Raw genomic sequence first — 13,060 nt, forward strand, 5'->3', positions numbered from 1 at the left:
TTTGAATCATAAAAAAGGGTTTTTGTTGTCCCCTTTAAAAAAAGCAATATGTATCTTTACAATGAAAATACATTGCAACTTAATGGCTGTTCCATTTATGTGATGCTGCATTTTTTTCCATGTGTAGTGTCAGTGAATATCTACCTTAAAGGGACATGAATCCAAATTTTTTTCTTTCATGATTTAAAGAGAGCACACAATTTTCTTACCAATTTACTTATATTATCTAATTTGTTTAGTTATTTTGCCTTTGTTGAAAAGAATACCCAGGTAGGCTGCCGATTTGTAGCTGCACATACATGGCTCATGTTATTGGCTCACCCATGTGCATTGCTGTTTCTTCAACAAAGGATGGATACCAAGAGAATTAAGTAAATTAGATAATGGAAGCAAATTGGAAAGTTGTTTAAAATCAACTCTTCTCTATGTGAATCATTAACCCCTTAAGGACCACAGCACTTTTCCATTTTCTGTCCGTTTGGGACCAAGGCTATTTTTACATTTCTGCAGTGTTTGTGTTTAGCTGTAATTTCCCTCTTACTCATTTACTGTACCCACACATATTATATACCGTTTTTCTCGCCATTAAATGGACTTTCTAAAGATACCATTATTTTCATCATATCTTATAATTTACTATAAAAAAATTATAAAATATTAGGAAAAAATGGAAAAAAACACACTTTTTCTAACTTTGAACCCCAAAATCTGTTACACATCTACAACCACCAAAAAACACCCATGCTAAATAGTTTCTAAATTTTGTCCTGAGTTTAGAAATACCCAATGTTTACATGTTCTTTGTTTTTTTTTGCAAGTTATAGGGCAATAAATACAAGTAGCACTTTGCTATTTCCAAACCACTTTTTTTCAAAATTAGCGCTAGTTACATTGGGACACTGATATCTTTCAGGAATACCTGAATATCCCTTGACATGTATATATTTTTTTTTTAGAAGACATCCCAAAGTATTGATCTAGGCCCATTTTAGTATATTTCATGCAACCATCTCGCTACCAAATGCGATCAAATAAAAAAAATTGTTCACTTTTTCACAAATTGTTTCACAAACTTTAGGTTTCTCACTGAAATTATTTACAAACAACTTGTGCAATTATGGCATAAATGGTTGTAAATGCTTCTCTGGGATCCCCTTTGTTCAGAAATAGCAGACATATATGGCTTTGGCATTGCTTTTTGGTATTTAGAAGCCCGCTAAATGCCACTGCGCACCACACGTGTATTATGCCCAGCATTGAAGGGGTTAATTAGGGAGCTTGTAGGGAGCTTGTAGGGTTAATTTTAGCTTTAGTATAATGTAGTAGACAACCCAAAGTATTGATCTAGGTCCATTTTGGTATATTTCATGCCACCATTTCACCGCCAAATGCGAACAAATAAAAAAAAGCGTTAAATTTTTCACAATTTTAGGTTTCTCACTGAAATTATTTACAAACAGCTTGTGCAATTATGGCATAAATTGATGTAAAAGCTTCTCTGGGATCCCCTTTGTTCAGAAATAGCAGACATATATGGCTTTGGCTTTGCTTTTTGGTAATTAGAAGGCAGCTAAATGCCGTTGCGCACCACACGTGTATAATGCCCAGCATTGAAGGGGTTAATTAGGGAGCTTGTAGGGTTAATTTTAGCTTTAGTGTAGGTATCAACCTCCCACATGACACATCACACCCCCTGATCCCTCCCAAACAGCTCTCTTCCCTCCCCCACCCCACAATTGTCCCCGCCATCTTAAGTACTGGCAGTAAGTCTGCCAGTACTAAAATAAGAGTTTTTTGGGGATTTAAAAAAAATAAATAATAATTCTGCTCTGTAGGATCCCCCCTTAGCCCCCAACCTCCCTGATCCCCCCAAACAGCTCTCTAACCCCCCTCTCTGCCTTATTATGCGCCATATTGGGTACTGGCAGCTGTCTGCCAGTACCCAGTTTGAAATCAAATGTTTTCTATCAAATTTTTTATTTTATTATTTTAAAACTACTATTTTCTGTAGTGTAGCTGCCCCCCCTCAACCCCCAACCTCCCACCCTCCCAGATCGTTAGAATTTATAATGTTCAACTTCCCACCCTCTCTCCCACCAAGTACCACCTTACTTGTTTCATAGTGTAGGGTTCCCACTCCCGCGCGCGCACCCGCGCTCACGTGCACGCCCGCGCACGCGCGCGCACTCGATCCCGCCCCCCTTCCCACCGATGGCCACCCACCCGCCTCCCTGGATCAGCTCCCACCCACCAACGAACATAGCCATTGATGGCCGATGCAGAGAGGGCCACAGGGTGGCTCTCTCTGCATCGGACGGCTAAAAAATGTTATAGCAGGATGCCTCAATATCGAGGCATCACTGCTATAACATGAAAGCAGTTGGAAGTGATCAGGATCGCTTCCACTGCTTTCAAAGACCAACGACGTACGGGGTACGTCCTTGGTCATTAACTGCATTTTTTTGCAGGACGTACCCCATACGTCGTTGGTCGTTAAGGGGTTAATGACCACAGCACTTTTCCATTTTCTGACCGTTTGGGACCAAGGCTATTTTTACATTTCTGCAGTGTTTGTGTTTAGCTGTAATTTTACTCTTACTCATTTACTGTACCCACACATATTATATACCGTTTTTCTTGCCATTAAATGGACTTTCTAAAGATACCATTATTTTCATCATATCTTATAATTTACTATAAAAAAAAATATAAAATATGAGGAAAAAAATGGAAAAAAACACCCTTTTCTAACTTTGACCCCCAAAATCTGTTACACATCTGCAACCACCAAAAAACACTCATGCTAAATAGTTTCCAAATTTTGTCCTGAGTTTAGAAATACCCAATGTTTACATGTTCTTTGCTTTTTTTTGCAAGTTATAGGGCAATAAATACAAGAAGCACTTTGCTATTTCCAAACCACTTTTTTTCAAACTTAGCGCTAGTTACATTGGAACACTGATATCTTCCAGGAATCCCTGAATATCCCTTGACATGTATATATTTTTTTTTAGAAGACATCCCAAAGTATTGATCTAGGCCCATTTTGGTATATTTCATGCCACCATTTCACCACCAAATGCGATCAAATAAAAAAAATTGTTCACTTTTTCACACATTTTGTTACAAACTTTAGGTTTCTCACTGAATTTATTTACAAACAGCTCGTGCAATTATGGCACAAATGGTTGTAAATGCTTCTCTGGAATCCCCTTTTTTCATAAATAGCAGACATATATGGATTTGGTGTTGCTTTTTGGTAATTAGAAGGCCGCTAAATGCCACTGCGCACCACACGTGTATTATGCCCAGCAATGAAGGGGTTAATTAGGGAGCATGTAGGGAGCTTGTAGGGTTAATTTTAGCTTTATTGTAGTGTAGTAGACAACCCTAAGTATTGATCTAGGCCCATTTTGGTATATTTCATGCCACCATTTCAACGCCAAATGCGATTAAATAAAAAAAAAAAAGTAAAATTTTTCACAATTTTAGGTTTCTCACTGAAATAATTTACAAACAGCTTGTGCAATTATGGCACAAATGGTTGTAAATGCTTCTCTGGGATCCCCTTTGTTGAGAAATAGCAGACATACATGGCTTTGGCGTTGCTTTTTGGTAATTAGAAGGCCGCTAAATGCCGCTGCGCATCACACGTGTATTATGGCTAGCAGTGAAGGGGTTAATTAGGTAGCATGTAGGGAGCTTGCAGGGTTAATTTTAGCTTTAGTGTAGAGATCAGCCTCCCACCTGACACATTACACCCCCTGATCCCTCCCAAACAGCTCTCTTCCCTCCCCCACCCCACAATTGTCCCCGCCATGTTAAGTACTGGCAGAAAGTCTGCCAGTACTAAAAAAAAAAGCTATCCTTGATAAAAAAATAATAAAAAAAGGCATATTTACATATGCTGCTCTGGAGGATCCCCCCCTTAGCCCCCAACCTCCCTGATACCCCCCAAACAGCTCTTTACCCATCCCCCTCTAACTTATTAGTAGCCATCTTTGGTACTGGCAGCTGTCTGCCAGTACCCAGTTTATAGTAAAACATGTTTTTATTCTTTTTTTAAATAATTTTCTGTAGTGTAGCTTGCCCCCCCCAAAAGACCAACCCACCACCCCCTCCCAGATCTCTTAGATCAACATATATTTACATATATTTGGCCCTCACTGCCACTTTTCTCCCATCATTTTTCTGTAGTGTAGCGGTTCCCACCCGCTCCCTACCCCCGCGCGCGTCCCCTCATGCACGCGCGCGCACCCGGCGTTCCCGCCCACGATCCCGCCCCCCTCCACATCATACGGCCCGTCGATGGCCGCCCACCCGCCTCCCAGACTGGCTCCCACCCACCAACGAAACCGGCCATCGATGTCCGGTACAGAGAGGGCCACAGAGTGGCTCTCTCTGCATCGGATGGCCAAGGGGGGTTATTGCAGGATGCCTCGATGTTGAGGCATCACTGCAATAACCAGAAAGCAGCTGGAAGCGAGCAGGATCGCTTCCAGCTGCTTTCCAGACCGAGGACGTACGCCATACGTGTATTTTTTTTGAGGACGTATGGTGTACGTCCTTGGTCGTTAAGGGGTTAAAGAAAAACACATTGTTCTCAGCTATGTTTTATGAATTAATAATTTTTTGCTTGGTGAGCAAAAAGCTTTCTGTATTATATTGGTTGTTGTAAAATGTGTATAACATATATATATATATATATATATATATATTCTCGCTCTCTCTCTCGCTCTCTCTCTCTATATATCTCTATATCTATCTAATCATATTCCTACACATTCTTCTAGATCGCAGGACTAGTTTTAAGAAATTGCAAGTGTTTGTTTAAGGGACATTAATTAAACTTTTATCACCCAATTAAGTTCCATTATCAAATGTGCCTTTTTCTCTTGGTATCCTCAGCTGAAACTTAGCTAAGGTACCCTCAGGAACATGCACATATCAATTATATGTAAAACATTGTTACAAACATAGTTGCATATGCTACTCCCATAGAGATGTGCACACACCTGAGCTTACCTCAGTATTACACACCTCTCATCATTCCTGTATCCTGCAGGATTGTCAAATGTTGGGAGGTCTGGCCCACTACCTGCCACAGTCATTGATTGTCCTGGTTTAAAGGGACTCTAATTAGCCACGTGCACAGATTGCCCAGACACATCGACAGACCACCTCTGACCCCACCCAAAATCCGCCTGTGACCGTGTCCTCCAATACCGCACAATACCACAAAATGCAGAATGGGCTTTTTTTTAAAGTCCTGCATCTCAGAAAGCCTCTGTGAAATGTTGGGAGTGTATGGTATCATGTCATTGGAATTAGCTTAGATATATCAAATGATGCCACAAGAAAGAGGTAGATTTGATGACAGGAATAAACTGGAAAGGGGTTTGTTAAATGGAAATACATTGTAAATCACCCTCAAAAGAGCAAGATGGTATGCAACACACATCTGCAATAGTTAAAAAGAGGATGACGATTCAACCTCTGGAGGTGCGCTACGTGTCGAGCAATCCAGGTCCCAAACTGTGGACAAAAAACGCAGGCTGCAACCAAGAGACTCCTAGATAGGAACAAAGAGGCGCAAATAGGGTGATAACGTATAAACAAACTCAATAACAGCAAGCAACGATGGAACTACTCACAAACAAAACGGCACTATGGGGTGCCAGAAACAGCAGACCGGGACCTATTCGTCGCCCGGCAGACAAACACTCAGCTAGACTCTCCAGGAGGTCACGTGGGGCCCTTCCACCAATCAGATGAAGAATCGCATCCAAACACCTTCGTCCAGACGACCGAACAACCAATCCACTATTTATTAAAAGTTTTAAAAGAAACAACGCGTTTCTCGGCTACACAGAGCCGTTTCATCAGCCTATAGTAATGTTGTACACACACCTGCTGTATAAATACCCCTCTGGACCAATCCAAATGCAGTTTTTTGGAGACACTCCCCTATTACCCACGATCTCGTATCTCTAGTATACATGATAAGTGTCTATATGGTTAGTATTAATTGTTCACAATTTCCAAAACACAAATGCAATAACAATTGTAATTATATCATATCTAAAAACCATCTATAATACGCCCATTTTCTAAGGTGCACTGGCTATTAGGGCTGCAAGACTATACAATCCTAAATTTGGTAAGCAATACAAATATTATCATTATGATGCATATTAGGTGGACCGTACATAGAAATATTGTAATTTACACATTTCCAAATTATCATTATGATGCATATTAGGTGGACCGTACATAGAAATATTGTAATTTACAAATTTCCAATTTTGAAAAACACATTTATCTTACCATAGATGATGTTAAAAACCCCAATAAAATTATTGAACATAAAAAGCTTTCAAACAAAAATCATAATAATAAATGATATTTATACAGTTGATATCAATACTGTTGTTATACGAGAACATGAGAACAACCTGATCCCCTCTCCTACTCACAGGCTCTCACCATCAATTATATACTACTAAGACCAAAGATTTTTTGGGTACAATGATAAGACTGTTTAAAATTATTGTTGAATTGATTAGTGAAAAGCAGCCAAATCTATGTTCATATTAAGACCAACTGGATATAGCGTCTGAAGTCTGTATATCCAGAAGGTCTCTCTCTGTCTAAGTCTAAAAAAGCGATTATAAAGATCTGATTTGGGGATGTGTTCTATGGGAGTGATCTTGAAACAATTTAAATCCCCATTATGTTTCTGGTGACAATGTCTGGGTACACTGTGCAATTTAAAATTTATTTTTAATATTTCTATGGTGTTCTGACCATCTGACACTAAGGCGCCTACAGGTGCGTCCTATATATTGACACCCACAGAAACAGGAGAGTAGGTATATGACATAATCTGATGCACAAGTCATCCTACTCCCAATTGGATAAAAAATTTTGGTAGTGTTGGATTGGAAAGAAGAACTATTATGTGTAATATAATCACACATCTTAAATTTTTTATTGTTACATTTAAAGCTGCCCTTTCTTGCTTTCGTGTGCATATTATAGGTATTTTTGTTTGTATTCATATTGCTATTTAAATTTGTTTGGACTGACCTACTTTTAACAAGACTTCTTTTATTTTTCACTATTTTGCTAGGTGCTAATTGACTTTTTAAGTTTGGTGCCTTTTTGAAAACAATAGTGGGCTTATTTTCTATCACACTTCCAAGTATTGGATCTTTCATGAGAATATTCCAATGTCTATAGATAACCTGTTTGATATTCTCATGATTACAGTTATATTCTGTTATAAACATTGCGCCACTATTTTTTTGTATTTGATTATTGGTTTTATTAGGTTGAAAATATAAGTCTCTATTATCCTTCTTAGCCCTTTCAAATCCATTGTTAATGATCTGTTGGGGATATTTTTCTCTTTGAATCTCTCTTTTAGGATCTTTCCTTGTATCTCATAATCAGATAGTCTACTGCTATTCCTACGTACCCTTTTAAATTGCCCATAGGGCACATTTTTCTTCCATGGGTAGTAGTGACTGCTTGTAAAATCAAGGTAACTATTGCAGTCTACCCCTTTGAAATGGGTACTAGAGATAATCTTATCTTCTTCAAATGTCAGATTTAGGTCAAGAAAAACCACAGTCTTAGTATCTATCACACTGGTAAATTTTAGGCCCCTATCATTTCTATTCAAATGTTCCACAAATTCCTCTGCTGATGAAGTGTTACCTCTCCACATGAGGATTGCACCTTAGAAAATGGGCGTATTATAGATGGTTTTTAGATATGATATAATTGTGCGTTGAACTACAATTGTTATTGCATTTGTGTTTTGGAAATTGTGAACAATTAATACTAACCATATAGACACTTATGTATACTAGAGATACGAGATCGTGGGTAATAGGGGAGTGTCTCCAAAAAACTGCATTTGGATTGGTCCAGAGGGGTATTTATACAGCAGGTGTGTGTGCAACATTACTATATGCTGATAAAACGGCTCTGTGTAGCCGAGAAACGCGTTGCTTGTTTCTTTTAAAACTTTTAATAAATAGTTTTAATTATACCCCGTTGGAGTCCTTTTCCTGTCTATTTACACCCTGTTCTCCTGTGTCCGGTGGAATTTGGCTGTTAGCGTGAATTGCCGCTTTGCCCCTGCTAAGTACTCACAGAGTACGGTATCACCGCTGTGGAGAAAGGTGTGTGTCAAAGCTGACCGTGGATTGGTTGTTCGGTCGTCTGGACGAAGATGTGGATGCGATTCTTCATCTGATTGGTGGCAGGGCCCCACGTGACCTCCTGGAGAGTCTAGCTCAGTGTTTGTCTGCCGGGCGACGAATAGGTCCCGATCTGCTGTTTCTGGCACCCCATAGTGCCGTTTTGTTTGTGAGTAGTTCCATCGTTGCTTGCTGTTATTGAGTTTGTTTATACGTTATCACCCTATTGGCGCCTCTTTGTTCCTATCTAGGAGTCTCTTGGTTACATCTGCAATATAAGCATTTTTTCTCCTGTATTAAAGGGACAGTATACTCCAAGTTTAATTTCACTGCATGCAATAGACACTACTATAAAGACTAATATGCACAGATACTGATATAAAAATCCAGTATAAAATCTTTTAAAAACTTACTTAGAAGCTCCCAATTTAGCACTGTTGATAAAATTCGGCTGGAACACCCACTAAAAGGGGCTGAGAGCAGACACTCCCCTGCATATGAAAAGACACATTATACAAACAGAAGTAATCTGAAGTCTGTATACATCAGTATACATCTAAAACCTTGAGGCTTTATAAGGAGTCTGAAAATCGGCACAATGTTCTTAAAAAATAAGCAAAGCTATACATTTTTACAAAAACACCCCTAGATATAAGCAATATATAAATAAATATAGCCTGAGCATTGTAAAATACATTGTGTATAACTGTGACATGAGGGTGTCAAAAGAACTAGTGAGCATATGTTATAATACCACTAATTCACGCAAAAATATAAATACTTTTATATAAAAAAAATTCAAATGAGCAATGTTTTAGCTAGATATGTGGTCTTCGTTTTTGGCATGCACAGGTGCCAATATTAAGTGATTACAATTACATGTACATCATCGTACTTGTAATAGTAAAGTCCCAGACACAGTCAAATACAGGGTCTCCCTCAATTACCTGTCTCCTATGTCCATCACTTTACTCTTGCTGTTTTAAAGGGACAGTATACACTCATTTTCATATAACTGCATGTAATAGACACTACTATAAAGAATAAGATGCACAGATACGGATATAAAAATCCAGTATAAAATGGTTTAAAAACGTACTTGGAAGCTTTCAGTTTAGCTCTGTTGAAAAGGCAGTTTGAAAGCCCACTGCAAGTGGCAAATAAGACACTCCCCCCTCCCCCTTCTTTTGCATATGAAAGACCCTTTACACAAACAGGAGCAAGCTGGAGAAGGTAGCTGACAGTATTCTCATAAAACTTTGGGGCTTGGTTAGGAGTCCGAAAATCAGAGCAATGTTATTTAAAAATAAACAAAACTATACATATTTAAAAAAACAAAAAACAACTTTATGGGCTATATAAAGAGATCATCTACAAAACATTTATGCAAAGAAAAAATTAGTGTATAATGTCCCTTTAAGAAGGTTATTGATATCTAATCAAAGTACTGAAAATGTCCTCTTGGATTTAAGACACATACCGTAATCTGTATGGACACGTGGAATGCCAGATGAAATTAATATGATGGCCCCAGGCTTCTGCTGTGACAAGCCTGGTATAGAATGATTTAAAATGCCTTAATCTTTTTTGTTTTCGAACGTCCTACCGTATATACATAGTTACTCCTCTCTTGCCATATTTTTCTGTGTATGATCCTCCTGATGGGTGTTCTATTGTTTGTATCCCAATGAATGTGGTCCATATGGAATGTGTTATTTGACTGCAGCGGGAGGTATTACATTTTAAAGGTTATCATCGTTTTCCCTTATTAGCTTGTTTTTTAATCTACTAAATTGCTTAGGCACTTTCAGTGATAGTAAAGGATATAGAATTGAATACTATAGTAGTTCTTTTTCTTTATGAAGCACTCTTTCTTAATGGGATATGAAGCCCAAAAATGTTCTTTTGTGATTCAGAGTATGCCATTTAAAAAAACAAAAACAATTTTAACTTCAATTTTGCTTCATTCCCATGATTTTCTTTGTTGAAGAGATACCTAGGTAGGCATCTGGAGCACTATATGGCAGGAAATAGTGTTGTCATATAGTGCTCTTGCAAATGGATAACATTCTTGCAAAACTGCTTCCATATAGTGTTCCAAAAATGGGTCTGCTCCAAAGCATACGTCCCTGTTTTTCAACAAATGATACCAAGAGAACGAAGAAAAATTGATAATAGAAGTCATTTATAAAGCTGTTTAAAATTGCATGCTCTATCTGAATCATGAAAGAAGAAAATTCAGGTTTAATATCCCTTTAAACTCCATTTTGTTTTGTTCTCGGTGACTGTATCTGTTTAGTAACCAGTCCAGATTATCTTCTGCTTATTGTTGCATCTTGTTGTCTCTCAGAAAAAGAATGCCTAGCCACATGCGTGCAGAACATGCAGCAGTCAAACGATCTGTCCCCTCTGGAAATTGTGGAGATGTTTGCCGGCCTTTCCTGTTTCCTCAAAGACTCCAGTGATGTATCTCAAACACTGCTTGATGACTTCAGGACCTGCCAAGGATACGTCTTCCTCTCTGACCTGCTACTGAGGTAACTATTCTTTAGCAGCCAATGGGTCAATGTATGAATATCCCAACAACCATTACTGTAGGCTTCTTAGTCTAACATGATTGGACTTGAGTGAATATTGTGTCCGATGAGAAAACTAGTCTGCTGACTGTTCTAGATTTGTTCAAAACCTTTTTTTTAAATTAAAAAAAAAAAACTTCTAATTCATTTAGATTTTTTGTATTCATTGATTTTATGTTAAAGGGACATTAACCCGTTCCATGGCGTCCTAACTATGGTGGGCTTTAGTGCTGTTAGGACGACATGGAACGTTGTAGCTGTTTGGCTGTCCTGAAGCCATAGCCGCTTGCTAAATAGGATCACGGGCTGGAGGGCGTGCCTAGCGTCATAGACACTCCCCTTGACCCAATCCCATCATTGAAATCTCGCAATCGCAGGAACAATCGAGTCATTTTAATTTTTAGTTATTTGTTTACATCGGAACTTTGGTACAAACTTTGTTTGTAGGTAATATTTTCTAGTCGGCTTTTTACAGCTATGCTGCATCACTTTCATGTGCCTTTAAGTGTTTTCTAATTACTAGCCTCTGTGTTGAGCTATAAAAATGTTGTATTGCACAATGCCTTAAAGTGACAGTAGTGTTAAAAATTGTATGTTCTATCTGAATCATGAAAGAAAAAAAATTGTGTTTCTTTTCCCTTTTAATTATGAAAATCAGTACCCTGACATATCTTGGTTACTCTTCACCTCTGCACTGAGGAGGTGTGTGACAAAAAGGAAGTATTTTTGTTCATAATTAAATAGAAGTTTGACACCATGTGATAAAAAGCTCAAAAGCATAGATGTCAAGTGTTTCGTTATTAATAGCAACTGGTGATTCGTATTAAATCAAATTGCTTCTCTTACCTTTTTGCACAATTTATTATAACTATTAATATTAATCTATTTTTGGGGCTTAAATTTATTTTTACATTTTAAGTCAATGTTTTTAAAGAATAAAACAATGTAATGGCTTTATTTTAGGTACAAGTGTTTTAGTTGGATAAACAAGAGGGAGACAGTGTGTGTGAGAGAAATTGATAATTTGAGTTGCTGATGGTGAGCGATATCTAAATAGTGTTTGAGATGAAAAGCATGCACAATTAGTGAGAGGAGGAGAGATACCTCCTAAGAGGACACATCATGCTCAGAATTTTCATTTTCACATCAGGAAGATGTGTAGGATACTTCATGATGCTAGAAGTGTTAAAACATTGTTGTAGAAAATAAATACAAAAGGGACATTAAACACTGAGGGATAGATTACAAGTGGAGCACTAATTTATCGCAAATTCACCTATTTACGGGCGCGCAATAAATAACCTGCCATTTCAAGTGGTTGGTTATTGCTACCGCGAGCTTGCTGTAGCAATTAGCACACCGAAAATTATCCAGGGGTCAGACCTCTGGTTAATTTTAAAAACCTGACCCAATTGCCCCCAAACTTAAAGGGACAGTATACACTCATTTTCATATAACTGCATGTAATAGACACTATAAAGAATAAGATGCTCAGATACTGATATAAAAATCCAGTATAAAATGGTTTAAAAACGTACTTAGACGCTCTCAGTTTAGCTCTGTTGAAAAGGCAGTTGGAAAGCCCACTGCAAGTGGGAAATAAGACACTCCCCCCTCCCCCTTCTTTTGCATATGAAAAGACCCTTTATACAAACAGGAGCAAGCTGGAGTAGGAAGCTGACGGTATTCAAATAAAACTTTGGGGCTTGGTTAGGAGTCTGAAAATCAGAGCAATGTTCTTTAAAAATAAGCAAAATTATACATTTTTTTTTTTAAACACAAACTTTATGGGCTTCATAAATAGATCATCTACAAAACATTTATGCAAAGAAAAAATGAGTGTATAATGGCCCTTTAAGTGTGAAGTTCTATAATAATAAAATAACAATATAGCATCTTTAATTTAAAAAACAAACAAAAAAAAAACTGCATGGAGCAGTATTTATGGGTTAAAGTGAGCGTGTCAGGGGTTTTGGATAAAACTGCAGTAAAAAGTGCCTTGACATTGCGGTCTATGGGAACTGTGTGTTCCCTGTAAATATATATGTATATGCTTACATATATATATTTGTGTTAATATGTGTATTCATATACATATATATTTTAACCATCGCTGCTTGACTTACCCCTTTTGCTGCGCTAGTTCTCATTCCGTGTCTCACAGCATGAGAACCAGGCTACCATTGGAACCTATGCAAGCGTGCTCTATTGAGCGCATAGCTTCCTAGCAATGTGAACACGGGGTTGTGTTCTCATTGTGCTGCGCATTAAATA

General features: G+C 37.9%; 1 protein-coding gene across 5 annotated transcripts in view; it reads left to right on the forward strand.

The window, feature by feature from the left end:
• WDFY3 (WD repeat and FYVE domain containing 3) overlaps positions 1-13,060 on the forward strand; it is an 840,855-nt gene that overhangs the window by 381,411 nt on the left and 446,384 nt on the right. For all 5 annotated transcript variants that reach the window (XM_053703393.1, XM_053703396.1, XM_053703395.1 and 2 more), the window contains exon 8: positions 10,561-10,747. In XM_053703393.1, coding sequence (XP_053559368.1) covers positions 10,561-10,747 — 187 coding nt within the window. The remainder of the gene's footprint in view (positions 1-10,560; positions 10,748-13,060) is intronic.

Source organism: Bombina bombina, chromosome 2, assembly GCF_027579735.1.
Source record: "Bombina bombina isolate aBomBom1 chromosome 2, aBomBom1.pri, whole genome shotgun sequence".
NCBI classification, from domain to species: Eukaryota; Metazoa; Chordata; class Amphibia; order Anura; family Bombinatoridae; genus Bombina; species Bombina bombina.